The sequence below is a fragment of the Lemur catta genome, chromosome 24, assembly GCF_020740605.2.
Source record: "Lemur catta isolate mLemCat1 chromosome 24, mLemCat1.pri, whole genome shotgun sequence".
Lineage (NCBI taxonomy): Eukaryota > Metazoa > Chordata > Mammalia > Primates > Lemuridae > Lemur > Lemur catta.
This window is the reverse complement of record NC_059151.1, coordinates 14,148,239-14,172,424: the sequence shown is the minus strand read 5'-3', so window position 1 is coordinate 14,172,424 and position 24,186 is coordinate 14,148,239. Positions and strand designations below refer to the sequence as shown.

General features: G+C 45.4%; 1 protein-coding gene across 2 annotated transcripts in view; it reads left to right on the top strand.

The window, feature by feature from the left end:
- Positions 1-4,275: 4,275 nt before the first annotated feature.
- MANBA (mannosidase beta) overlaps positions 4,276-24,186 on the top strand; it is a 114,628-nt gene continuing 94,717 nt past the window's right edge. Inside the window, exons 1-4 of one of the 2 annotated variants that reach the window (XM_045536648.1) lie at positions 4,276-4,497; positions 16,893-16,987; positions 19,625-19,730; positions 20,533-20,700. In XM_045536648.1, the coding sequence (XP_045392604.1) occupies positions 4,321-4,497; positions 16,893-16,987; positions 19,625-19,730; positions 20,533-20,700 (546 nt within the window). In that variant the 5' untranslated portion in view covers positions 4,276-4,320. The remainder of the gene's footprint in view (positions 4,498-16,892; positions 16,988-19,624; positions 19,731-20,532; positions 20,701-24,186) is intronic. The other variant, XM_045536649.1, reaches the window with a different exon arrangement.

The following is a 24,186-nucleotide window of genomic DNA, read 5'->3' as shown; positions in this document are numbered from 1 at the left end:
GAATCTTCAAACCCAGCTATACCCTGTAAGTCGCCCCCACCCCGAGCTGGCCCACCTTTTCGGGCCAAACCAACGTATGCCTCCCACGTATTGATTTATGACATTCCCTGTAACCCCTGTCTCCCTGAAATGTATCACACCAAACTGTAACCCGGCCATGGGGAGTCCACTTGCTCAAGGCTTCGTGGGCGTAGCTCCGAGTCATGATCCTCAAATTTGGCTCAAAATAAATCTCTTTAAAACTACTTTACAGGCTGGGCGAACTGGCTCACACCTGTAATCCTAGCACTCTGGGAGGCCGAGGTGGGTGGATCGCCCGAGGTCAGGAGTTCAAGACCACCCTGAGCAAGAGCAAGACCCCATCTCTACTAAAAATAGAAAGAAATTAGCTGGACAACTGAAAATATATAGAAAAAATTAGCCAGGCATGGTGGCGGATGCCTGTAGTCCCAGCTACTTGGGAGGCTGAGGTAGGAGGATCGCTTGAGCCCAGGAGTTTGAGGTTGCTGTGAACTGGGCTCATGCCACGGCACTCTAGCCTGGGCAACACAGTGAGGCTCTGTCTCAAAAATAAATAAATAAATAAAATAAAACTACTTTACAGAGTTTGGCTTTTTTTCTGTTAACACATCCAACTCAAACACTTCTCTCCCCTACTCACCCAGCCTAGGATTAACCTATGGCTTGGTGATTGCATTGGAGAAGAAGGACTGGTCTTTTCTTTACTGCCCTCCTTGACCTTACACACCTTTCTTCCCTCTAATGCTCTGGGTCTCCCATCCTTCTCTGGTGGGTTGTGATGCTTGATGAGAGATCAAGCATCTCTTTGGAGGCTCCCCCAGGGGAATACTATACTGCACAGTTTGCTGACATAGGACATGTGTCCCCTGGCTGAATTCTTGGTCTCTCTTGTGCAGGGTTCCATTATACTGGCCTAAGCCTGGTGACCTCCTACAGTATCCTCTTGGCTTACAGGAAAGTCATGCATCCTTGACAACCCAAATTCTAGAAGGGCAAACAGTTCCTGCTACTTTCTCTCCTTGCTGTAACATTTGCGGCTTCAAACTCTAGGGGATTATGTCAAGATTTCCCAAGCATTCCCTGACCAGGCTCTGTTCTTGGAACTCTTGGTGGGCTTAGGAATTTTCACTGTTGTAATATCTGGCTGAGGAGTGAGTTGTCAGACTCCTCCTGTCGTAGGCCCCTAACCTGCATGAGTAGTTCTATTGGACCTCTTCTCCCCAGGTGGCTTGAGAAAAACCATGGCATTCTCCCTCTAAGCCTATAGACTTAACGTCTGATTGTTTAAGCTTCATGGCTTGGTGAGAGCCAAGACCAAAGGACTAGTTTGGCCACCTCTTAGTGGAACCTTTGAGCGGGATACTTATGGCCTATTTTCCCCAGCTTTGGGGATTAACGAGACACTCTAAATCTAAAGGAAAACACCCATTCAACACCCCATTTTTCTTTCATTTTCTTTCACTTATTATCAGTTCTCCCACTATCTCATGGGATTGCAGCATGCTTGGCCTTGGTATATCATGGTGTTCTAATGAATTTACCAACTTTATTTAGAGAGGAAGAAAGTATTGTCACATAGCAAAGGCCCAAATGCCCACATTGGCCTGCTGTGGCAGGATCCTGACATTTAACTTCTGTAGGCATTATTTGTCTTTTTAAACCAGGGAACTATCATTTGACCCAAATAATTCAAATTTTGGGAAGCATCAAATGAGATGATCAAAATGAAATTTGTTTATATAGTGTAAGGTTAAAGATAACTGTTACTATTTTTAAAATTATATTTGATATTATGACTTTAAATTATATGTAAGTTGAGAAGTTTTGAAAAGTTTGTTTTATTATTTATTTATTTATTTTTGAGACAGAGTCTGATTCTGTTGCCCAGGCTAGAGTGCGGTGGTGTCAGCCTAGCTCACAGCAACCTCAGACTCCCGGGCTCAAGCCATCCTCCTGCCTCAGCCTCCCAAGTAGCTGGGACTACAGGCATGCGCCACCATGCCCAGCTAATTTTTTCTATATATTTTTAGTTGTCCAGCTAATTTCTCTCTATTTTTAGTAGAGACGGGGTCTCGCTCTTGCTCAGGCTGGTCTCAAACCCCTGACCTCAAGAGATCTTCTGCTTCAGCCTCCCAGAGTGCTAGGATTACAGGCGTGAGTCACTGTGCTCAACTGAAAAGTTTTATGAATATCTCAAAATGAGGTTTATTCTTCCAGGAAATTGTGTACAAAAAATTATCCTATAACAAAATGAAAACTTCAAAATGTCATCTGTGCCAATACCAATTTTAGGAAGAGCATTTATTAGGATTTTGATTTTTCTTTTCTTTCTTTCTTTCTTTTTTTTTTTTGAGACAGAATCTCACTCTGTTGCCCGGGCTAGAGTACCGTGGCATCAGCCTAGCTCACAGCAACCTCAAACTCCTGGGCTTAAGCGATCCTCCTGCCTCAGCCTCCCAAGTAGCTGGGACTACAGGCATGCACCACCATGCCTGGCTAATTTTTTTCTATATATATTTTTAGCTGTCCATATAATTTCTTTCTATTTTTTGTAGAGATGGGGTCTCGCTCTTGCTCAGGCTGGTCTCGAACTCCTGACCTTGAGCGATCCTCCTGCCTCGGCCTCCTAGAGTGCTAGGATTACAGGCGTGAGCCACCGCGCCCGGGAGGATTTTGATTTTTCTTGAATGTTCTCTATTCTCAAAGTGAAGTAACCTTGTATCCTGAAATGAAAGGAGCAATAAGTCTCTATCCTTGCTTTTATTCTAAAAAATGATTTCTGCTCAGTGTTTCTTAATAGAACAACAGACTGTATCCACACATAGGGGCTAGGATGTGTTAGCCTGTGATCTGGCTTAACAGACTCTCTGGGACATACGGAAACATCCCCCGCCGCTGCCGTTGCTGCGAGACTGGCTATCAGCGCTGCCCAGACCACGCTGGCCGCTGCAGGCCGTGAACTGTGACATCTTACTTGAATTGAGAGCTTTGTTCCCGTCAAAGGCAAAAATGCTCCCGGAGCGAGGAAGGCTGGAGCCCTCGCCCTGTCATGTCAGGGGGCTCCACCGCAAGGAGAGCAGGAGCCAGAAGAGGAGGGTTCCCATCCTGTCTGCCACTGTGCGACAGGCGAGTCACTTGACCTCTTTAGGCCCAGTTCCCTGGGCTGCAAAGCCGGGGGCTTGGCCTGGATACTGTTCCTAAGGCCAAGATGCTGACCCTGCAAAATACAGTTCTGTGCCGACACAGCCAGGGGATCGCAGGGCCGTTATAAGGCAAACACAGCTTGGATTTGATGAGAGGAGAACTTCTCTTCGAGGACTTTTCCCAGGCATAAAAATAAGGCAAATATCAACACGGGAATAAATCAGTCTGCTTTACCCAGCGTGACATTCCCTCTCAGCTTTCTAGGACCACTGTTACATCCTATCCAAGAATGGGGTGGACCGTTTGACTGCAAGACCCGAAATCACTGCGGTATTTCTTGGGTACGGTAGCACCGCTAGGGACGGTCACCTATGTTAACTCACTTTATGCTTATAATAACCTGAAAAGGGAGTAACTGTCTACATTTTCGAGTGCAGAAAGCGGAGGTGTCGGAGATTTTGCGGCTTGCCCGAGTCCCGCAGCCGGGGCGCGCAGAGGCTGGTAAGTTCACCTGCGCATCCGGCAGGTCCGGGGACCTCACAGCCTCCTCGCGGGGCTTTATGAGGCCCGGGGACGTCGGCAGCTGCGAGCAATCGCGAACGTGCGGTGCGTTCTGCGGGCCCAGCGTCTCCCGGCCCGCGCGGGGCCCGAGAATCAGGTGCCTCCGGGGCGTGTCTGCGCCGCGCGGGCTCCTGCAGGCGGACCCGGGTCTGCGTGGCTTTGGGGAAGCGAAGCGGTGGGTTGTCTCCCGCTTTGCTTCCCTGAAGGAGCGAGGAGCCTGTCTAGTCGCGATGTCCACACGCTGTCGGTCCCGATCTCCCACCGCTCTGCGCCACTTCGCGCCCGGGGATCTGCGTCCCAATCCCCGTGCAGGGCTCTCGCCTCCCGCCGGACCTGCCGCAGCAGCGGGAAGAACCGCAGCGGGAGGCGCCGGCCTCAGGGCCCCGCAGCCCGCAGCGTGCACAGGGCGGCAGCTCCCGCGCCCCGACGCCCGCCTCCCGCGGGTCCCGGCGCCCACTGCAGCCGTCACCCGCCTGCTGCGGCGCGGGGAGCGCGCTCAGCTGACCGGGGGCGGAGCCGGGTCTCGGGGCGGGGACAGCCGGCCGGGGCCCGGGCTCCTCGCGAGCGGATGGGTGGCTCCCCCGCCGGCCCGAGATGCGCCCCCACCTCCTCCTGCTGCTCGCGGTGTGCGGCGCGGGCTCCGCGGCCGGGGCGCGCAGCTACAGCCTGCGGGGAAGCTGGAGCCTCCGCAGCGGGAACGGCTCGCTGGAGCTGCACGGGGAGGTCCCCGGCTGCGTGCACAGCGCCCTGTTCCAGCGGGGCCTGATCCAGGTACCGCGCGCGGCCGAGCCCGGCGGGCGGGGGGCCCGGGCCGGTGCCGTCGGTTTGGCGCTAACTTCCCGTTTGCATCTGCGGTCTGAGTGGGGTGCGGGCCAGACGGAGACCGAGCCACCCACGCCGGGACAGCAGCCACTGCGCGAAGCGGAGGTTTAGACCCGGAGACCACTGCTGCGGGCAGTTTGCTGACTGCGGAGTCTCAGCCGGGGCGCGCGCACGGAGGGGCGATGTCGCGATTGCCATCGCAACCCTCTGCGCGCCGCAGGGGACCACAGCCGTTTGCCACGCAAGGGTTAACTCCGTGCAGTAATGTGTCGCTTTTTCACTTTCGTTTTTAAGCGAGTCAGATGTGGGATCGACGCAGCACGTAGGCTGAGGAGAATACCTGCAAGAGCAAAGCTGGGTTTGTCAGGGCTGGTGTCATTGCTAAATAAGTTTCAAGGCCCACTGGGATATGAAGAAAGGTGCTGTTTGCTCTCAGGGCACGTGGAATGTGACTTCCATCCTCCACTGCTTTTGCGGCTCCATTAGCTGCACGTTGTTCTCACATCTTTTTGCTCGGGCCAAGAGGTGCTTGTGCATTGTCCCGGTTCTCGTGACAGCTCTACAGAGCAGGTTTTCTTATCTGCATTTTGTGGATGATACGGAGTTTTGGAGCCCAGAGAAGTTAGAGAACGTGACCAAGATCATAAGTAACTAAGTTGACAGAAATAGACATCTAACCCAGCGGGGCCCAACTCCATAGCCTGGATTCTATAGTATGCTGTGCTTACCTTGGTTGTTTGAAAAATCGTGTGTTTTGGCAGCACTGTGGCTGACTTTCAAGAGTATCATTCTCAATTTACTTCAGTGACAGGATGGTCAACTAGGGTCGCGCAGAATTTCTGGTCTGGTACTCAGGTTTTTTCCCCCAACATATATATCAAAAAGGAAGTAAGTGCTGTAAATGACGCTGACCACTACCCAATAGATCTATATTTTAAAGTAAATCATTTGCAAACTTAAGTACCTTGTTTTCTGTCTCCCAGGCTGGAATATTAAGCAAATTAGAGAAAGAGAGTGAAGACTGATTGGAAAGGATTGCAATATATTTTTTTTTAAAGTGGTTAAGCATAGCCATTTTGATAAGTTGACTTTTAAGCAGAGACTTTTATTGATAAGGTCACTTTTAAGGAGAAGTGCATTCCCAGCAAAGAGGGAAAAAAGGATGGGAGTTGGGAGCGAGAGGCCCTGGGGTGCCAGGCGAGTTCCAGGAATGGTAAGCAGCCGCGGGGCTGGGGCCCTGCGGGCCAGCAGGGAAGGAGAGGGGTTCAAAGCGGCGTCTAGGCCAGGCCATGAAGGGCTTGAGAGCCACAAGAAACGCTTTGGCAGATAAAAACACTTTTATTCTACATGTGAAGGGAAGTTATGGGGGTTTGGCGGCTTAGCGTGGCACGATTAGGCTTGCCTTCTCAAATGTCACACTGGCTGTTGTGCCAAGGCGGCAGTGAGGAGTGGAAGCATGGGGACAGCGAGGGGACCACTGCAGGTCTGTGGGCAAGAGGTGGTTTCTGGCTGGGACCAGGGTGGCGGCAGTGAAATGGTGAGACTGGTTGTAAGAACACATCTTAGATGTAGCAGCAACAGGATTTGTTCCGTTGGATCTGTTTATGGGCTGGGTGTGAGGAGTGAGGGAAAGGAGACTCGAGGAAAACATCAGGATTTTTGATCTGAGGTGCTGGGAAAATGGGATTTATGTTTACCGAGAGGCTGCGTGACCAGCCTGGGCTGTTTCACAGGTGGCTGTCTGGGTTCCCTACACAGAACCTGAACCTTAGGGCCGGGCACGGTGGCTCACGCCTGTAATTCCAGCACTCTGGGAGGCCGAGGCAGGAGGATCGCTTGAGGTCAGGAGTTCGAGACCAGCCTGAGCAAGAGCGAGACCCCGTCTCTACTAAAAATAGAAAGAAATTATATGGACAACTAAAAATATGTACAGAAAAAATTAGCCGGGCATGGTGGCACATGCCTGTAGTCCCAGCTACTTGGGAGGCTGAGGCAGGAGGATCGCTTGAGCCCAGGAGTTTGAGGTTGCTGTGAGCTAGGCTGACACCACGGCACTCACTCTAGCCCGGGCAACAGAGCGAGACTCTGTCTCAAAAAAAAAAAAAAAAGAAAGAAAGAAAAAAGAATTTGAACCTTAGGTTGCTTGGAAGGCCTTTTGGCCTCCCTGTTAAGGGCTATTCATTCAGCCTACTGTTATGCAACAGACTACAAAAGGCACTAGGAATAAAAAAGACATGAGTTCCTGTTTTGTGGGAAGTCACGTTTAGTGAGGCAGAAAACCTAGTTATTTATTACCACAGGCTATGTTAAGTGCATAGGTAAAGGAACTCTTGTTGGATATGTTCTCAGCTTTCTTATGCAATTCCCCACTGGTGTAAGTCTTGAAAACCTATTTTGCTTTTCAAAAGATAGTCTCAGTATACCAAAATTAGAAAGTACAGGTGCATAAGAAGAAGAAAGTTTGGAAACTTGGCTTTCATAGATAACCGCTATTAACATAAAAGAAAATACAGTATATCCATTCAGAATTTTTCTATGCATACTCATTTATAAATATTTAAATATGAAGTTGAACAACTTTTTGTATTTAACATTTTGTGATGCTCTTAAATGCAGTAAATGTATTTCTATGAACCAGATTTAATGGCTCTTTTAAAATTCCATTATACATGATTACCATCACTTGTAATTAATCATTTATTATTAGATAGTTAGATTTGCCCATATTTTTTCTATTTTTTGATGAATATTCTTTTAACCAGATTTTAGTATACATCCTTATTTTCATAGACAAATACTGAGAAGTGGAATAGCTGATTCAAAGGGTATGTACTTTTTTAGTCTTTTAATATACACTTCTAAGCTACTCTCTGTAAAAGTTGTACCAGTTCTACATTGCCATCATCATTTTATCAGATGCTTATTTTAGGTGCTAGATTTGAATATTATTTAAAAACAAAAACAAAAACAATTTACTTTATAGTGAGGTCAAATACCTTTTATATGTTTATTTTATGTGATTTGGGGTTTATTATTCATCTTGTCTATTTTTCCATTGGCTCTTCATCTTTAATATAGATTTGTAAGACCTCTTTGCTTGTTACATATTTTCTTTCTTTCCTTCTTTCTTTTTTTTTGAGACAGGGTCTTGCTCTGTTGCCCAGGCTGGAGTGCAGTGGCGTGATCATTAACTAACTGCAGGCTCAATTCCTGGGCTTAAGTCATCTTCCTACCTCAGCCTCCCTAGTAGCTAGGATGACAGGCACAGGCCACTGTACCTGGCTAATTTTTTTTATTATTAATATTACATTTTTTGTAGAGCTGAGGTCTCACTATGTTGCCTTGACTGGTCAGAACTAGCCTCAAGTGATCCTCCTGCCTTGGCCTCACAAAGTGCTGGGATTACAGGCGTGAGCCACTGCGCCCGGCCTACTTGTTATATATTTCCAAAAATTTCCCATTTATTAATGAGGTATTTTGTCATCTAGATTTTCTTTTTTTTTTTTTTTGAGACAGAGTCTCACTCTGTTGCCTGGGCTAGAGTGAGTGCCGTGGCATCAGCCTAGCTCACAGCAACCTCCAACTCCTGGGCTTAAGCGATCCTCCTGCCTCAGCCTCCCGAGTAGCTGGGACTACAGGCATGCGCCACCATGCCCGGCTAATTTTTTCTATATATATTTTTAGTTGTCCATATAATTTCTTTCTATTTTTAGTAGAGACGGGGTCTCGCTCTTGCTCAGGCTGGTCTCGAACTCCTGACCTCGAGCAGTCCTCCCACCTCGGCCTCCCAGAGTGCTAGGATTACAGGCGTGAGCCACCGCGCCCGGCCATAAGTACATTCTAATGAGACTCTTACATCAGGGTACGTTGTATGTTTGCAATCTTTAAGTAGCAAAGAAGCAGTTTCCATGTGGTGAATTTCAAACACTGAGCTAAAGAGAATAGCAAAATGAAATCTCATTTACCTATCACCTAGCTTCAACATTGATCAATTCATGGCTAATTTGTTTCTTCTGTCATTCACTTTGCCACCCTTTATTATTTTAAGGCAATCCCAGATATCACATTATTTCATCCACAAACATTTCAGTACGGCTTTCTGAAAGGTAAGGACTTTCTTTTTTAAACATAACCACAATACCATTATCACTCATGGAATAGTTGTGTGTCAGAGAAGGAAGTCCCATGATTATAGTCCAAAATGACTAAACTTAAATTTACTCTTAAAACAGAAGGCGCTTTCTGGTTGTTATACTAACCTTCCACAGAGGTCTAAAGACTTTTAAGAATGGAACGTTTGGCTTTATGATATGAAATGATCTCAAAAACTTTTAGGAAAAGACCCACTTAAAGATCCGAAGGTCGTCTTCTGAAGTCTGACTGCTTAAACCAAGTGTGACATTAAGGAGATCAATTAGCTCATGACTCTGCATTTGAAGTATAAACTTAAACAGAAATTGTCATCAGGTAATAATGTTGCTCAGTTTCTGGGAAGAGAGAACTGTGAGGTCTTTAAGCCCTCATTTGAAAAAAAAAAAGATATTTACAAAATCCTGGTTTTTTTTTTTTTTTTTTTTTTTGAGACAGAGTCTCACTTTGTCACCCGGGCTAGAGTGCCATGGCGTCAGCCTCGCTCATAGCAACCTCAGACTCCTGGGCTCAAGCAATCCTCCTGGCTCAGCCTCCCAAGTAGCTGGGACTACAGGCATGCGCCACCATGCCCGGCTAATTTTTTCTATACATATTTTTAGTTGTCCAGATCATTTCTTTCTATTTTTTTAGTAGAGACGGGGTCTCGCTCTTGCTCAGGCTGGTCTCGAACTCCTGACCTCGAGCGATCCTCCTGTCTCAGCCTCCCAGAGTGCTAGGATTACAGGCGTGAGCCACCGCGCCCGGCCCAAAATCCTGGTTCTTAAACCTGTACATACTCTTTCTCGTTTGATGCCACACAAGGTGTGCGCGGGGGATGGGAGGGTTTGCTTCCCGTGGCCCAGCGCTGACAATCCAAGGACCGTCTGAGGGTTGAATTTTCAGGTGGGTGCTGGCTGGTCCTTCTCACATGCAAGTATGGGTCGTTCACCTAGGCTACCAATTTCATTTTCATTATAATATTTATTTGACGTCTTCCATGTGCAATGACTGTTCTTGGCCCTTTCATGTGCACGTGTTCGTGTAATTTCCACAACCGCCCTGCGGAGAAGGTGTAAATACAGTGACTGAGGCCCAGAGAAGTCCTGTGTGTAGTAAGTGGGGAGCAGGGATTCACCCCCAGATACTCTCTCGCCATCCCACACTGGCTCTGGGCGGGAAGAGGAAATATGAAGCAAAGGGGACGCTTATTGTTTTAGTTTAAAGATGTCCAGTGAAAATCAAGATGAGCACCACATGCTGTTGTTCAAAATATGCCACTCAAACATCTCATTTGCTGAAAATTTTCAACAGATGCAAACACCTCACAGTTAATTCCCACATCACATCTTTCTTTGTTCTCTGTCTCTTGGCAGTGTCTTCATTCACCCATCCTGTCTGTGCCACAGTTGCTCAAATCCTTGTCTCTGACCCCTGCGTCTCACCTGATTTCCAGCTGGAAATGAAATGTCCTCGTGGCATACGAAACTCAGTATATCCAAACGTCCCTTCTTTCAAGCCTCCCAATCCTTAGTTTCTCTTATTTTACCTATTTCTGATAAAGAGCCTGAGTATTTTCCCAGTGAGCTAGACCCAGAATTTCAGTTCTGTTTTTGTCTTTTTTCGTCTCACCTGTTCTATTATTGTTAGATACTGGATCTTGTAGGTCCATCCTACGGTTTCTTATAACAATTCCCTCCTCATCATTTCTACTACTATCAAGCCAGGTTATTGTTTTCTTTTTCTATTTATTTATTTATTTTTGAGACTGAGTCTTGCTCTGTTGCCTGGGCTAGAGTGCCGTGGCATCAGCCTAGCTCACAGCAACCTCAAACTGTTCGGCTCAAGCAATCCTCCTGCCTCAGCCTCCTGGGTAGCTGGGACTACAGGCATGTGCCACCATGCCCGGCTAATTTTTTCTGTGTATTTTTAGTTGTCCAGTTAATTTCTTTCTATTTTTTAGTACAGATGAGGTCTCCTTCTTGCTCAGGCTGGTCTCGAACTCCTGACCTGGAGCGATCCTCCTGCCTCGGCCTCCCAGAGTGCTAAGATTACAGGCGTGAGCCACCACGCCCGGCCTATTGTTTTCTTTTTAAAAAAGAGGTCAGTTAGAAATAGGTAATGGATATAAATAGTAAAAAAAAAAATCACAGGTCAGCTATATAATGAAAACCAAGTGTCCCCTTCCCTGTCTCCCTTCCATAGAGATGACGGCTGGTGGCCAGTTTCTGGTGTATTCTTCCATACATGTTATAAACATATACAGACACATACCGTATAGAGATTTATGTATTTCCCCTCCACAGGTGAGAGTATATATTGTTTTACGCTGACGTTTGTCTTGAGCTTAATTTATCTTAGAAATCACTTCCTATCAGTACATATGACAGCGATGACAGTATCATTACAGAGGGCTTGCTGTGTGCCAGGGACAGTTCAAAGCATTTGCCATAATTGTCTCTTGCAGTCTTCACACTGCTCCTGTGAGGCGTGTAGGTGTGATTGCTACGATTAGTATCTCCATTCTAGAACCGAAAAAACACAGGTGCAGAGATGTTTGCTGAGCTGCACGAGGACCCCCAGGTGGGAGGTGAAGCTGGGGCCCAAACACGCACAAAGCCATTGCCCGATGGCCTCGTCTCGCCCGGGGGACCGCTCAGCTGCGCAGCCTCACTCCCTGAGCGAGTGTGAGCTCCTCCTCCGACCCCTCCTGTCAGCTAAGAATCCCTCTCCAGGCCTTTGTCCTCACCTGTCATGAATGCCAGTCCCGGAAACCCACTGCTGTGTTGCAGTGAGGTGTCATTTGTCTCTGGGTCTCCTTGAAGCCCCTTCTCAAGGCCTGGGACTTAGAAGTGGGCTAAGCAGATTGTTTGTCTTGTTTTCCCTTTAAATTGCAGTCTCTTTGGTCAGAAAATGAGGAGTCTCCTCAAATTGCGGCTCTTTTTACCTAGAACAGGGTGAGGTGGGAAGCAGTATTTACTAACTTAAGGAGTTTAGGAAAAGGTGATGTTAAGGCTGACCCAAAGGTTTTGCCTGACTCATGGGCTGGCGAGCTCTCGTAACTGTGCACCCCTGAAGTAAGACTCATAGCGGAAGACCCTATTTGACAATGGGGAAACTGAGGTTTGGAGAGTGCAGCTGCTTCTGAACGGAACACACAAGTACCTGTGTGCAGTTTAGGGTAGCCTAGCTTCCCGTGAACATTTTCTTTGATTTATTTATTATTACTAATATGTAGTACTTGATACATGGAAAGTTATAGACATCCATGCATTTATAAATTTTAAAGTCCAGTAATTAAACAAATACCCCTGCACCCGAGACCTAATTCATGAGCCTGCACGTCATAATATCATTGCAGTTACCTTCCCAGTGCCATTGCCTACCTCCCCTAAAGGTAACCACTATTCCGAATTATCATTTTATTGCTTTTTACAAATTAAGGGTTTTTTTTTGTTTCTTTGTTTTTGAGATAGAGTCTTGCTCTGTCACCCTGGGCTAGAGTGCCGTGGCATCAGCCTCGCTCACAGCAACCTCAGACTCCTGGGCTCAAGCGATCCTCCTGCCTCAGCCTCCCAAGTAGCTGGGACTACAGGCATGTGCCACCATGCCCGGCTAATTTTTTCTATATATATTTTTAGTTGTCCAGATAATTTCTTTCTATTTTTAGTAGAGATGGGGTCTCACTCTTGCTCAGGCTGCTCTCGAACTCCTGACCTCAAGCAGTACTCCGGCCTCGGCCTCCCAGAGTGCTAGGATCACAGGTGTGAGCCACCGCGCCCTGCCCCAAATAGCTATGTGTCTTAATCAGAGTTTTGCTTGTTTTTGAATAAATGTTTTAGCATTTATTTATTTATTTTTACCTAAGTGTCTAAGAAAACGATGCCTGGAAATGATGCCATTATAAAGGCTTTCTGCATTTAAATCCGCTCGAGGTAGTTCTGCCTGGGGTAAAGTAACAGAATTGGGGGGCGGAAAGCTCTGTGTGGTGAAGTCGTACACGTGTATAAACAGATCAAACAGACTGAGTCCAGAAGCTCACAGAGAAAGTGAGACGGATGGTACTGTCATTCACATGCTCTGGTGACACTTGATTTGTTGATGTACAGTAAGTATCAATTATAAATGCCTGGCTGGGGCACACACGTGGCATGTTTACCTCATAGTTCCTGCTTTGTAAGTAGCACTGTGACTATTGATGGTGTTGTGACACTAATGGTCGTGTTAGGTAATGACTAAGCATGCGGACTCTGGAGCCAGAGTCCCTGGTTCTGAGTCAGTGCGCCACCACCTAATCGCCATCTGACCTCGAGCCTTGGACTCTGTTAGCAAATGGCAGTGATAATGGTACCTACCCCAGGAGAGTCACAGGTCGTCACTTTTAGCTATTGTATTATTGTTCCTGCAGTTATCATCTGGTATAAAGTGTAAGCATTAAATATATGTAGCAGGAGGCACTGTGGTGTAGTCAAAAGAATGCAGACCTCGGTGTTAGGCTGGGATGGTTTCATGGCTGGCTGTACATACTTCGCTTAGTCGTGGGGTTTTAAGAGAGTCACTTCACTTGAAGCTTTAGTTTCTTCTTCTATAAAATGGCATTTGCTGCACATGTTTATTAGGAAGATAAGTGTGTATGAGGGCCTATCTTAGAGGCTGATATATCGTAAATTGTCAGTAAATGATACTGTTACTGGTTTTAGGGTTCATGGGTTTGCTTCACAACTCAGCAACTTCCCTGGGTTCTCAGTCATGAGAGATAACCCCGAGCTGCTGCTTGCTTTAAACAGGACTCAGAATTTTAATGTGATCAAAGGGGGTCAGACCAACCTGGAACCAAATTAAGTTGGTTAGCATTTGGAATAGTAATTATCGGTAATCTAAGCCTTTGCAACTTTTTTATTTGGTAAGGTATTTTCCTTTAGTAAGAGAAATTTTTTTTTTTTATTGAGACAGAGTCTCACTCTGTTGCCTGGGCTAGAGTGCCGTGGCGTCAGCCTAGCTCACAGCAACCTCAAACTCAAGTGATCCTTCTGCCCCAGCCTCCCAAGTAGCTGGGACTACAGGCATGCGCCACCGTGCCCAGCTAATTTTTTCTATATATATTTTAGCTGTCCAGATCATTTCTTTCTATTTTTTTTTTTTTTTTAGTAGAGACGGGATCTCACTCTTGCTCAGGCTGGTCTCGAACTCCTGGCCTCGAGCGATCCTCCTGCCTCGGCCTCCCAGAGTGCTGGGATTACAGGCGTGAGCCACTGTGCCTGGCTGAGAAAAATTTTTAATAGACTAATTTTTTAGAGCAGTTGTAGGTTCATTGCAAAATTAACAGAAAGCGCAGGGAGTTTCGCATACGCCTCCTGCCTCCCTGCACGTGTGGCCTCCCCGTCACCAACGTCTGACATCAGACTGGTTCGTATGTTACAATGGAGGGACTGATACTGACACATTGCTATCACGCAGAGTCCACACTTCGCCTTAGGGCTCACTCCTGGTTGTACATTCTATGGGTTCGGACAGGTGTATAACGACATGCATCTCCCACTGTGGTGTCATGCAGAATGGGTTCACTGCCCTCAAAATCCTGTGCCTTCTGCTTATTTATCGCTCCCTCCCCCGTAACCCATGGTAACTTGTGATTTTTTTCACTGTCCCGACAGTTTTGCGTTTTACATGTCAAAAGACAAAATTACAACAAATTTAGTTAAAGATCTAGTTGGCTTTTATTCATGATTCACGAATCAGGGCAGCCTCCATTCTGCAGAAGAGAGTGCGAGCTCCCACTGGGCCGTGGTGGGACGGTGGGTTATGTAAGGTGGGAACAAGGAAACAGAACAAAAGGGAAAAGTCTGATTGATTCACAAGGTTACTTCCTGTTACTTTTCTTGTAAGGGTTAAAGCAGAGGAACTTCCTCACTGGGGCCCACTGGAATCTCCTGTTTTCAGGAAAAGCGGGTCTCTGTGGGGTTCTACCTGGTTTCTTAAAGCTTCAGTTTGATGGACTGATCCTTAGCATGACTGGCTCCATTTTGGTTTGGTCTGGTCTGCCGGGCCTAGTGCAGGGGCTCAGCCCAAAACAATGGCCTCCTGCAACTTTCGTTTAACATCCAGAAGGTGATACAGTTGAAACCAGCCAGTATGTAGTTTTTTCACATCGGCTTCTTTCAAATAAGAGAAAAATTTTAACTTGTAAATTCTGGTTAGAAAAAATGTATCTGGGAAGGCTGCCCCTCAAACCCAACATACAGCGTCCTTCGGGGAGCTGGGGGACAGGCAGGGGACTCCTGCCCGCCGGTGGTGTCCTCGGTCGCCCGGGCTTGGGTGTCGACGTGGCTGAGCTGCCCTCACGCCTTCCTCCTCGTGCTATTTTTAACTGCCTTGGACGGAGCCGCAGTGTGGTTATAAATAGGGCTGGGCGGAGAGACGTGGCCACGCTGATCATCAGGTGCCACTTCAGTCGCGTCCTTAAGTATTTGTCGCATGTTGATTCATGACAGGCCGGGTCTGCGTGACGACAGGGCGGAGAAGGAAGCGGGTCGGCTGCGCCTGGCACGCACCGCCGGGCAGCACAGACCTCTCCATTCACCAGCCTTAAAGCCAGCGTGGCGGCTACCTGTGGTTTTGCAGTCTCATCAGGCACTCTGTCCCCTAGTTGTTTATCAGAATCTGTCTGCCAGTCAGGAGCAGTTTCCGGCAGATGCTTATCTTCATCTTGTCGCACGCTCCGCGATGTTGTCGCAGCGTTTACAGGTGTGTGCCCCGGGCGGCCGCTGCCAGCCCGCCCTGCTCACCCAGCTCCTACCTGCGTGCAATGGGGACAAAGCTGGCTTTTCCCTCTGCACCCGGAGCTGCAGTCCCTAAGCAAGTGACCCTCGGCCCTGTCACTGATGGAGGAGGGGAAGCCCCCCCGTGCCTGCACACTTGCCCTCTGTGTCCCTCTGCGTGCCTCTCACAGACAGAGGGACAGGAAAGCTCCGCTTACCGCCTTCTGCTCCGCCTCCTGTCTGGGAGCCCTGCCCTGGGAGAGAACCGGTGGGAAACGGGCAGGAGGAGAAAGACCTCAGGACTATGGCAGGGAGGAGGAGGGGCTGGACACTCAGGGGCAGCAGCATCTCTGAGCCCCTCGGCAGGCTTCTAGGGCAGGGGCTGGCAAATGTTTGCAGTAAAGGGCAAGATAGTAAATGCTTTTGGCTCTGTGGGACCTGCGGTCTCTGTCATGTCTACTCAGCTCTGCCACTGTAGCATAAGAGTAGCTTCATATAACATGTGAAGGACGGGGCATAGCTGTGCCCAGTAAAACTGTGCTTATGGGCACACGTCATTCTCTCTCAGCTTGCTGGTCTGAAGTTTGTGAGTTCGACAGTATCTGTGCTGTCTGTGTGTTCTCTGTAGAGATCCTTTTTGTGCTTAGTACAGCTAAGTGAAAAGTAGAAAATGCTAAATGCATCCAAGGAGGAGGCAGTCTTGAGGGGTGCTGGGCAGCAGGGAAGGAGTGTCCCCCCAGAGGCCAGCGGGGCTCGGCGGCAGTAGAGTAAGAAGCGCAGGGCAGTGAGACCGCGGGCTCGTTTTCTGATTCTCTGCTGAGACTTTGGAGCTTCTCTGTTTGCTTTCAGCAAGGGAAGCCAATCTTTTTTTTTTTTTTTTGAGACAGAGTCTCGCTCTGTTGCCTGGGCTAGAGTGCCGTGGCGTCAGCCTAGCTCACAGCAACCTCAAACTCCTGGGCTCAAGTGATCCTCCTGCCTCAGCCTCCCCAGTAGCTGGGACTACAGGCATGTGCCACCATGCCCGGATAATGTTTTCTATATATATTTTTAGCTGTCCAAATCATTTCTTTCTATTTTTTAGTAGAGACGGGGTCTAACTCTTGCTCAGGCTGGTCTAGAACTCCTGACCTCGAGCGATCCTCCCGCCTCGGCCTCCCAGAGTGTTAGGATTACAGGCATGAGCCACTGCGCCCGGCCGGGAAACCAATCTTAATTTCCACACAAGTTCTTTGATAATGAAACTGTATTATTTATACCTTGGGACACTTTCATTTTAGGTAATATGTTGGAATTTTTTCCCTACATTTTTCAGTGTTAATGATCTGAACTTTTTATGCTACTAGGCCAAGAGTTCATTAACTTTTAAGTGATAAATAGCTGTTACTAATAATTTATTTCATTGATTTATTTTTGCATATTTAGCTAACTAGCATAATCATTTTTATCTTGTATCAATAGGATCCTTACTATAGATTCAATGACCTTGACTACAGATGGATCTCCTTGGATAACTGGACCTATAGCAAGAAATTCAAAATCCCCTTTGACTTTAGGTACGTGTGTATGTGCTTCTATATATTTATTATTATTTGAACTTTTCTTCTGTCTAGGTAATAACCTTTTGTTTTGTTTGTATAGCTTGTATATCAGAGAGCTAAGTAAGATGTAAACCTTGTTCTATAAAAGTGAATATTGGATTTATGTTTTGTTTTGTATATGACGATGGTGCCATGAAATTGTGTCTTATTGAGTCATTTTTCCAGCGGTTATGATAAGTGACCTAGACCTAGTTGGTTCTCTTATGTATATTTCCTCCTTGCCCCCTAGTAATCAATAGAGTATATATATTAAAAATATTTTTAAGTAGGATCAGAGATATATCATTTGCTCTGTGTGGTGCTAACCAACTACTGAGACCATGAACTTGGCCTTACACTGCATTGTGAGGCCATGAGGTAAAGCACGGTATTGTTTTCAGTATGTTTTATGTCACTGTAAGCAAATATGAGGTAGAAGGAACCCAAATACGTATATCACCACTATTACTAAATGAAAAAAAAAAATCCTGTCCTTATTATAAGAATTTTTTGGTAATTATTTAATAGTCTCAAAAAAAAAATAAAGCCAGAATATTGTGCTCAATATTGTGGAGTTACTGCTGTGCTCCAGGGTTTTATTTCCAGGTAATATCAATACTTAAAATATCTTCTGTAATGGTCCCATTTCACCTTGAACTCAACATGCCCAAAACTTAACCAATTGACTTTCCCTCTCAAAACTGGCTTTATATTCTAACAGCCTCATTGTTTGTCATAATGTAACAGTGTTTTCCAATATTTTCATCTCCCTGTATTCAGTCTGTTTCTAAGATATGTTAAATTTTTGCTGAACGTTTCTCTTGGTTCAGCCTCTTCTTTCTCATTTCCAACTTTCCACCTTTTTGGTGAGTGCCTGAATAAGACCAAAGCTGCCTAATAAAATTTCTTGCTTTGTTTTTTTTCTTTTCTTTTCTTTTCTTTTTTTTGAGACAGAGTCTCACTCTGTTGCCTGAACTAGAGTGAGTGCCGTGGCGTCAGCCCAGCTCACAGCAACCTCACACTCCTGGGCTTAAGCGATCCTCCTGCCTCAGCCTCCCGAGTAGCTGGGACTACAGGCACGTGCCACCATGCCCTGCTAATTTTTTCTATGTATATTTTTAGCTGTTCATATAATTTCTTTCTATTTTTAGTAGAGACGGGGTCTCACTCTTGGTCAGGCTGGTCTCGAACTCCTGAGCTCAAACAATCTGCCTGCCTCGGCCTCCCAGAGTGCTAGTGTTCTTTTATCCTCCAGTCTTTTCTATGTAGAAGATTTAGATTCATCTTTCCAAAATATTGATTTTGCCATGGCAGGTTTTTGCTCAACAATAGCAAGTGTCTTTCTTTTGCTGGCAAATCAAATATAAACTTCTCTGCTCGTCTGTGAAAATACTGCTGAATGTGGCACTGCTTGTGTCCCTCTACCCAGCAGATCTGTCCAGCTTGCCTCCCACCTGGCTCCCCCGCCCGGTTACGCCTATGAATCAAGTCTTTTACCTTAAAGAAATCGATGCTGTTGGCACCTCCTTGCTTTGGTTTTGTCCCATCTTGGTGGTGATAGGGGGTGGTCTACCCTCTGCCCAGGCATTTCTACCCATTTTTTTTTTAATAACAACTCTATTGAGAAATAATTCACATACCCTATGATTCACTCATTTAAAGTGTACAATTCAGTGGTCGTCGGTGTATTTACAGAGTTGTGAAACCATCACCATAATCAACTTTAGAACATTTTCCTCACTCCCCCTGAGGAAGGCCAGAGCCATCAGCAGTCATTCCCCACTCTCCACCTCTCCTCCTCCCCCTTCTCATTCCAGCCATAGGCAACCGCTCATTCACTTTCTGACTGTCTGGATTTGCCTGTTCTTGATGCCTCATGGAAATTGGATCATGCGGTGTGTGGTCCTTCGTGATCAGCTTCTTTCACTTAGCATAATCACGTTTTCAAAGTTCATCCACGTTGTAGAATGTATCAGCATTTCAGTCCTTTTTATTGTTGAAGAATATTTTTTGGTATGGCTATAACACACTTTATTTATTATTTTTCTCTTCTCTAAGTTGTTCTTCTTGAAGTCTTTTCTTATGAGATGAAGTCTGATAGCACGTGTAGTTGTCCAACAAGATTGGCAACCAGCCAACAAATACCAACCAGACTGCAGACTCCGTACATTCAGAGCCTGTTACAGTTTCCTGTAAGGCTTAGCAGAGCACTGAGCACGTAATATTCACTCATAGATACTAATTAGTTGGGTGACGTGTCCTCTTAGATAGTAAATATTACAGTTTGTGAAAATGTTTTGTGTCTATTATTTATCTTGGTTCTCTTAAGAACTTAGTGAAGTAACTAGAAAAAAATTAATGTATTTGGAAATTATAAGTTTTGTCCTTGATTTTATGGTGATTATTGATAGATTATGGAGAAAAGCTGGATCACTCAAAGAACATAACCATGTATGAAACCAATACTTCTGAAAATTTCATTGGAAACTGCCCTTTAAGGATATATATATTTGGGAAATATTTACTCCTTTGGTTCTTAACTAATTAAAAAAAAAAGACTTATCTAGGTTAATGTTTTATAGATCTTATTTTAAAAATCTTTTCTTTTTTTAGCAAATGGCAAAAAATAAATTTGATTTTTGAGGGAGTAGATACAGTTTCAAAAGTCCTGTTCAATAATGTCACTATTGGGAAGACAGACAACATGTTCAATAGATACGTAAGTATATAATGACGTCACATTTTAAAAAACCCATTTATGTGTGTTTATGTTAATTGTTTTTCTGAGTAGCGAAAGGTTAATGCATAGTTGGCCATGCAAAAAGCACAGGCTGTATGAAACACTGGATAAATTACTTTATTTTTCAGCTGCCACATCTGTAGAATGATAGAAACACTACAAACCGCATGGGCTTACCGTGGGGATTTGCTAAGCTAATTATATAAAGTGGTTGGCAAGTTCTTGGCACATAGGAAGTGTTCAATGAATGCTGATCCCCTCTCTGTTGTTTGATGATACAGAGTTTCATGGGAAATGACAATCGACGAATGATTTTAAAAGAAAATATTCCTTTCTCCCTGGCATAATTAAATTCAGAGGTGATATGCCGATCATGCTTCCCTTTCAAAGGTAGACTTTTCAAAACAGAAATAACTAGGACTTAGAATACATGCTGCTCATAGCAGAGTCGGTTGTCCTGCGGTGGGGAGGACGTCCCTGGCAGTTCAAGGCCACGTGTGAATGGCCAGAGTGGGGTGAAGATATTTTGTTGCTCTATAATTTCCCAAAGACTATCCTCCTATCAGGAAACATAGAGGGAGAAACTTAGAGATAGGAAAATATGCTTAGTTTTAACTAAAAGTGGGCAACTAAGTTGTAAGAGATGCTTCCTCGTACAGGAAGGCTAAACCCAGATTTGCATTGTTTTCCGCATCAGTCATACGTTCTGCCTTTATCTGAAATTTTGCACACGAGGCCGCGTCCGCATCGTGTGTCTGTCTGTTGGTTCCCTTGAACTCAGAGCTTTGACGTCACCAGCGCGGTCGGAGCCACCAACCGCGTGGAGCTGCGGTTCCAGTCTGCGGTGCTGTACGCGGGGCAGCGGAGCGGAGCCCACGGCCGCGCGGTGCCCCCCGCCTGCCCCCCGCCCGCGCAGAGGGGCGAATGCCACGTCAACTTCGTTCGCAAGGTGACGGCTCCCAAACGCTCGGGCTTGACCTCCGGGGGTGGGACGCGCTGGCGTCTGAGATGCCTGTTTGCAGACCCCAGTGGCATTTACGTTGGGAGTCTCTTTCCTGGTTCCTTAATGGGCTTTGAAATAAGCACCCGAAGATTATCAGAATTTTTGTGGCAAAGCGTCATCTTTCTAAGTTTTCTTCTGCAGCATGCTTCGGAGCTCAGTAACCCCAGAAAAAGAAGAAACGCACGAGGCTGAGAATGCAACTTTGCAAATTAATTTTTGACATTTATGTTTATCATAATTTCACCAGATTCTAAAAATGTATCGGTGATCCTTGTCATTATGAAGCTTTCTGAAAAATTAGTGTATTTGCTGCCATAGTCTTATATTTTACTGCTAAGTTCTCATAAAATCGAACAAAAAGATAAAATCCACAAAGATGATTATTTTTCTTTGAGTCTGATCCAGTCTAGAGGACTTGGATTTATACTGATTAAATTATTATTCTATGTGATATTTAGTTTTTTAATGTTTATTTCATTTTTAAAAAAAATTTTATTGTGGTAAAATATGCATAACAAAATAATTTATTATCTTTTTGTTGTTGTTGTTTTTGAGACAGAGTCTCGCTTTGTTGCCCGGGCTAGAGTGAGTGCTGTGGCATCAGCCCAGCTCACAACAACCTCAGACTCCTGGGCTCAAGCAATCCTCCTGCCTCAGCCTCCCGAGTAGCTGGGACTACAGGCATGCGCCACCATGCCCGGCTAATTTTTTCTATATATTTTTAGTTGTCCAGCTAATTTCTTTCTATTTTTAGTAGAGATGGGGTGGGGGGGTCTCGCTCTTGCTCAGGCTGGTCTCGAACTTCTCCCGCCTCGGCCTCCCAGAGTGCTAGGATTATAGGCTTGAGTCACTGTGCCCGGCCTAATTTATTATCTTAACCACTTTTAAGTATGCAGTTTAGTAGTGGCAAGTATATTTACACTGTTGTGCAACCAATCTCTAAAATTTTTTCATCTTACAAAACTGGAACTCTATACCCATTAAATAACAGCTCCCATTTCTCCCTCCCCAGCCCCGGGCAACCTTTTTCCCTATTCTTTTCTGTGAGTTTGATTCTTCTAGGTGTCTCATATGCATGGAACCATACAGCATTTGTCTTCTGTAACTGGCTTATTGCACCTACCATGTCCTCGATGTTCAGCCATGTTGTAGTATATGTTGGAATTTCTTTCCTTTTTTAAGGCTGAATAATATTCCATTCTGTGTATATGCTACATTTCGTTTATCCATTCCTCTGTTGATGGGCACTGGGGTTGCCTCCACCTTTTGGCCATTGTGAATCATGCTCCCTACGAACACGGTGTACAAATAGCTCTACAAGACCCTGCTTACAGTTCTTTTGGATGTGTACCCAGAAGTGGTATGGCTGGACCATATGATAATTTCATTTTTAAAATTTTTGAGGCATAGACATTTATTTATTTATTTTTTATTTATTTATTTATTTTGAGACAGAGTCTTGCTTTTTTGCCCAGGCTAGAGTGAGTGCTGTGGTGTCAGCCTAGCTCACAGCAACCTCAAACTCCTGGGCTCAAGCGATCCTTCTGCTCAGCCTCCGGAGTAGCTGGGACTACAGGCATGCGCCACCATGCCCGGCTAATTTTTTCTATATATATTTTTAGTTGTCCAGATAATTTCTTTCTATTTTTAGTAGAGACGGGGTCTCGCCCTTGCTCAGGCTGGCCTCGAACTCCTGACCTCGAGCGATCCTCCCACCTTGGCCTCCCAGAGTGCTGGGATTACAGGCGTGAGCCACCACGCCTGGCCTTGACATTTATTTTTTAACAAATGTAATCATTGGGTTCATTGTGAAGATACTAAGCATGTTTTTCTAACACTCTTTAGTTAAAAGTGTTAAATTAGCGAATAAATTCTGATTAAGTGGCTCTCTTTAGGATAAATTATGTTTCCTTAAGATAAGCACTAGGGTTAAAATTATACCTTCTCTTATTCGATTCAGCCTACCCAAATTTGTGTCAGTGACTCATTAACCATTTGTTCACTTTACTGTAACTGAATAGTCTCAGAGTGTTGCTATGACAACATTCAGCAGGCAAGTAGTCTGTGGAATACTTGTATACTTCTAAGATTCATCTTTTTATTTTTATTTTTTTTTGTCTTGGGTTTCAAATGACACAGTGATCTGAATGTTGGAGGTTGCACCTTCCCCCCTCCACTTCCTTCTTTAACCTTTATCAAAACCAGGACTATCCTGGATCCTGTTATGAAAAGTTACTGTTGAAGTTGTCATTAAAGGGAATATATATGTTACACCTATATTCATGTGGTATTTTCCCTCTGCCCTCTATTCAATTTGTAGCAATTAAAACATACTCTAAATTAATCTACAATAACTAGAACAAAGCCCCTTTTCACTGAAATCAGGAAACGGACCTAGTTTTCTGCTATCACGATGTATGGGACAGTAACCTTGGGCAGATTTCCAGAACAATCGCAAATGCATCTTGGTGTTTCTGGTTAGATTGACAAGGTCCAGTGGGAAGAAACCTGAGTTGGAGACCAAGTCAGGAGTCTCGAATCTGAATTCTGGCATTAGAAACATGGAGTGACCTTGGGCATGCCTGTCACTTGTACATGGAGCTGATACTCCCTGTCCTTCCTTCCTGATAGTGTTATGTGAGGATACAGTGAAATAATAAGATAAATGGACTTTGAATACTGTAAAGTGCTATACAGTAATCCAAGAAGTAGAGTGGTGATAGTAACTATTTTGGAGGCTTAGTACTGTAATTACAATTTTCTAAATTTGCAATGAATGAAATGTCTCAGCTTAGCTTCTGTGAGGTCAGTGGAGTAGAGGTGGGAAGTAGAGTGTTAAGAGAAAAATGTTCCTCTCCTTCCCCGATTCTTTGATTCCTCCACTTTCTCCATATCCACATAAATCCCCGCTTCCTCTGCTTCCTTCTCCAACCAGCATAGATGGTGGGATCCATCACTTCAGCTATGTTCTTAACCAGTGTTCAACACCATTCATCTTGTTTTCCACTTCCATCTCTGGCTGTTCCTTCTAAATCTCTTTATCCACATCCTCCTTCTCTTTTTTTTTTGTTTTTTTTTTTGAGACAGAGTCTTGCTCTGTTGCCCGGGCTAGAGTGCCGTGGTATCAGCCTAGCTCACAGCAACCTCAAACTCCTGGGCTCAAGCGATCCTCCTGCCTCAGCCTCCCGAGTAGCTGGGACTACAGGCATGTGCCACCACGCCTGGCTAATTTTTTCTATATATATTTTTAGTTGTCCAGATAATTTCTTTCTATTTTTAGTAGAGACAGGGTCTCGCTCTTGCTCAGGCTGGTCTCGAACTCCTGACCTCGAGGGATCCGCCCACCTTGGCCTCCCAGAGTGCTAGGATTATGGGCATGAGCCACCGCGCCGGGCCCAGCACATCCTCCTTCTCTTAAAAGTTGTGTTATTC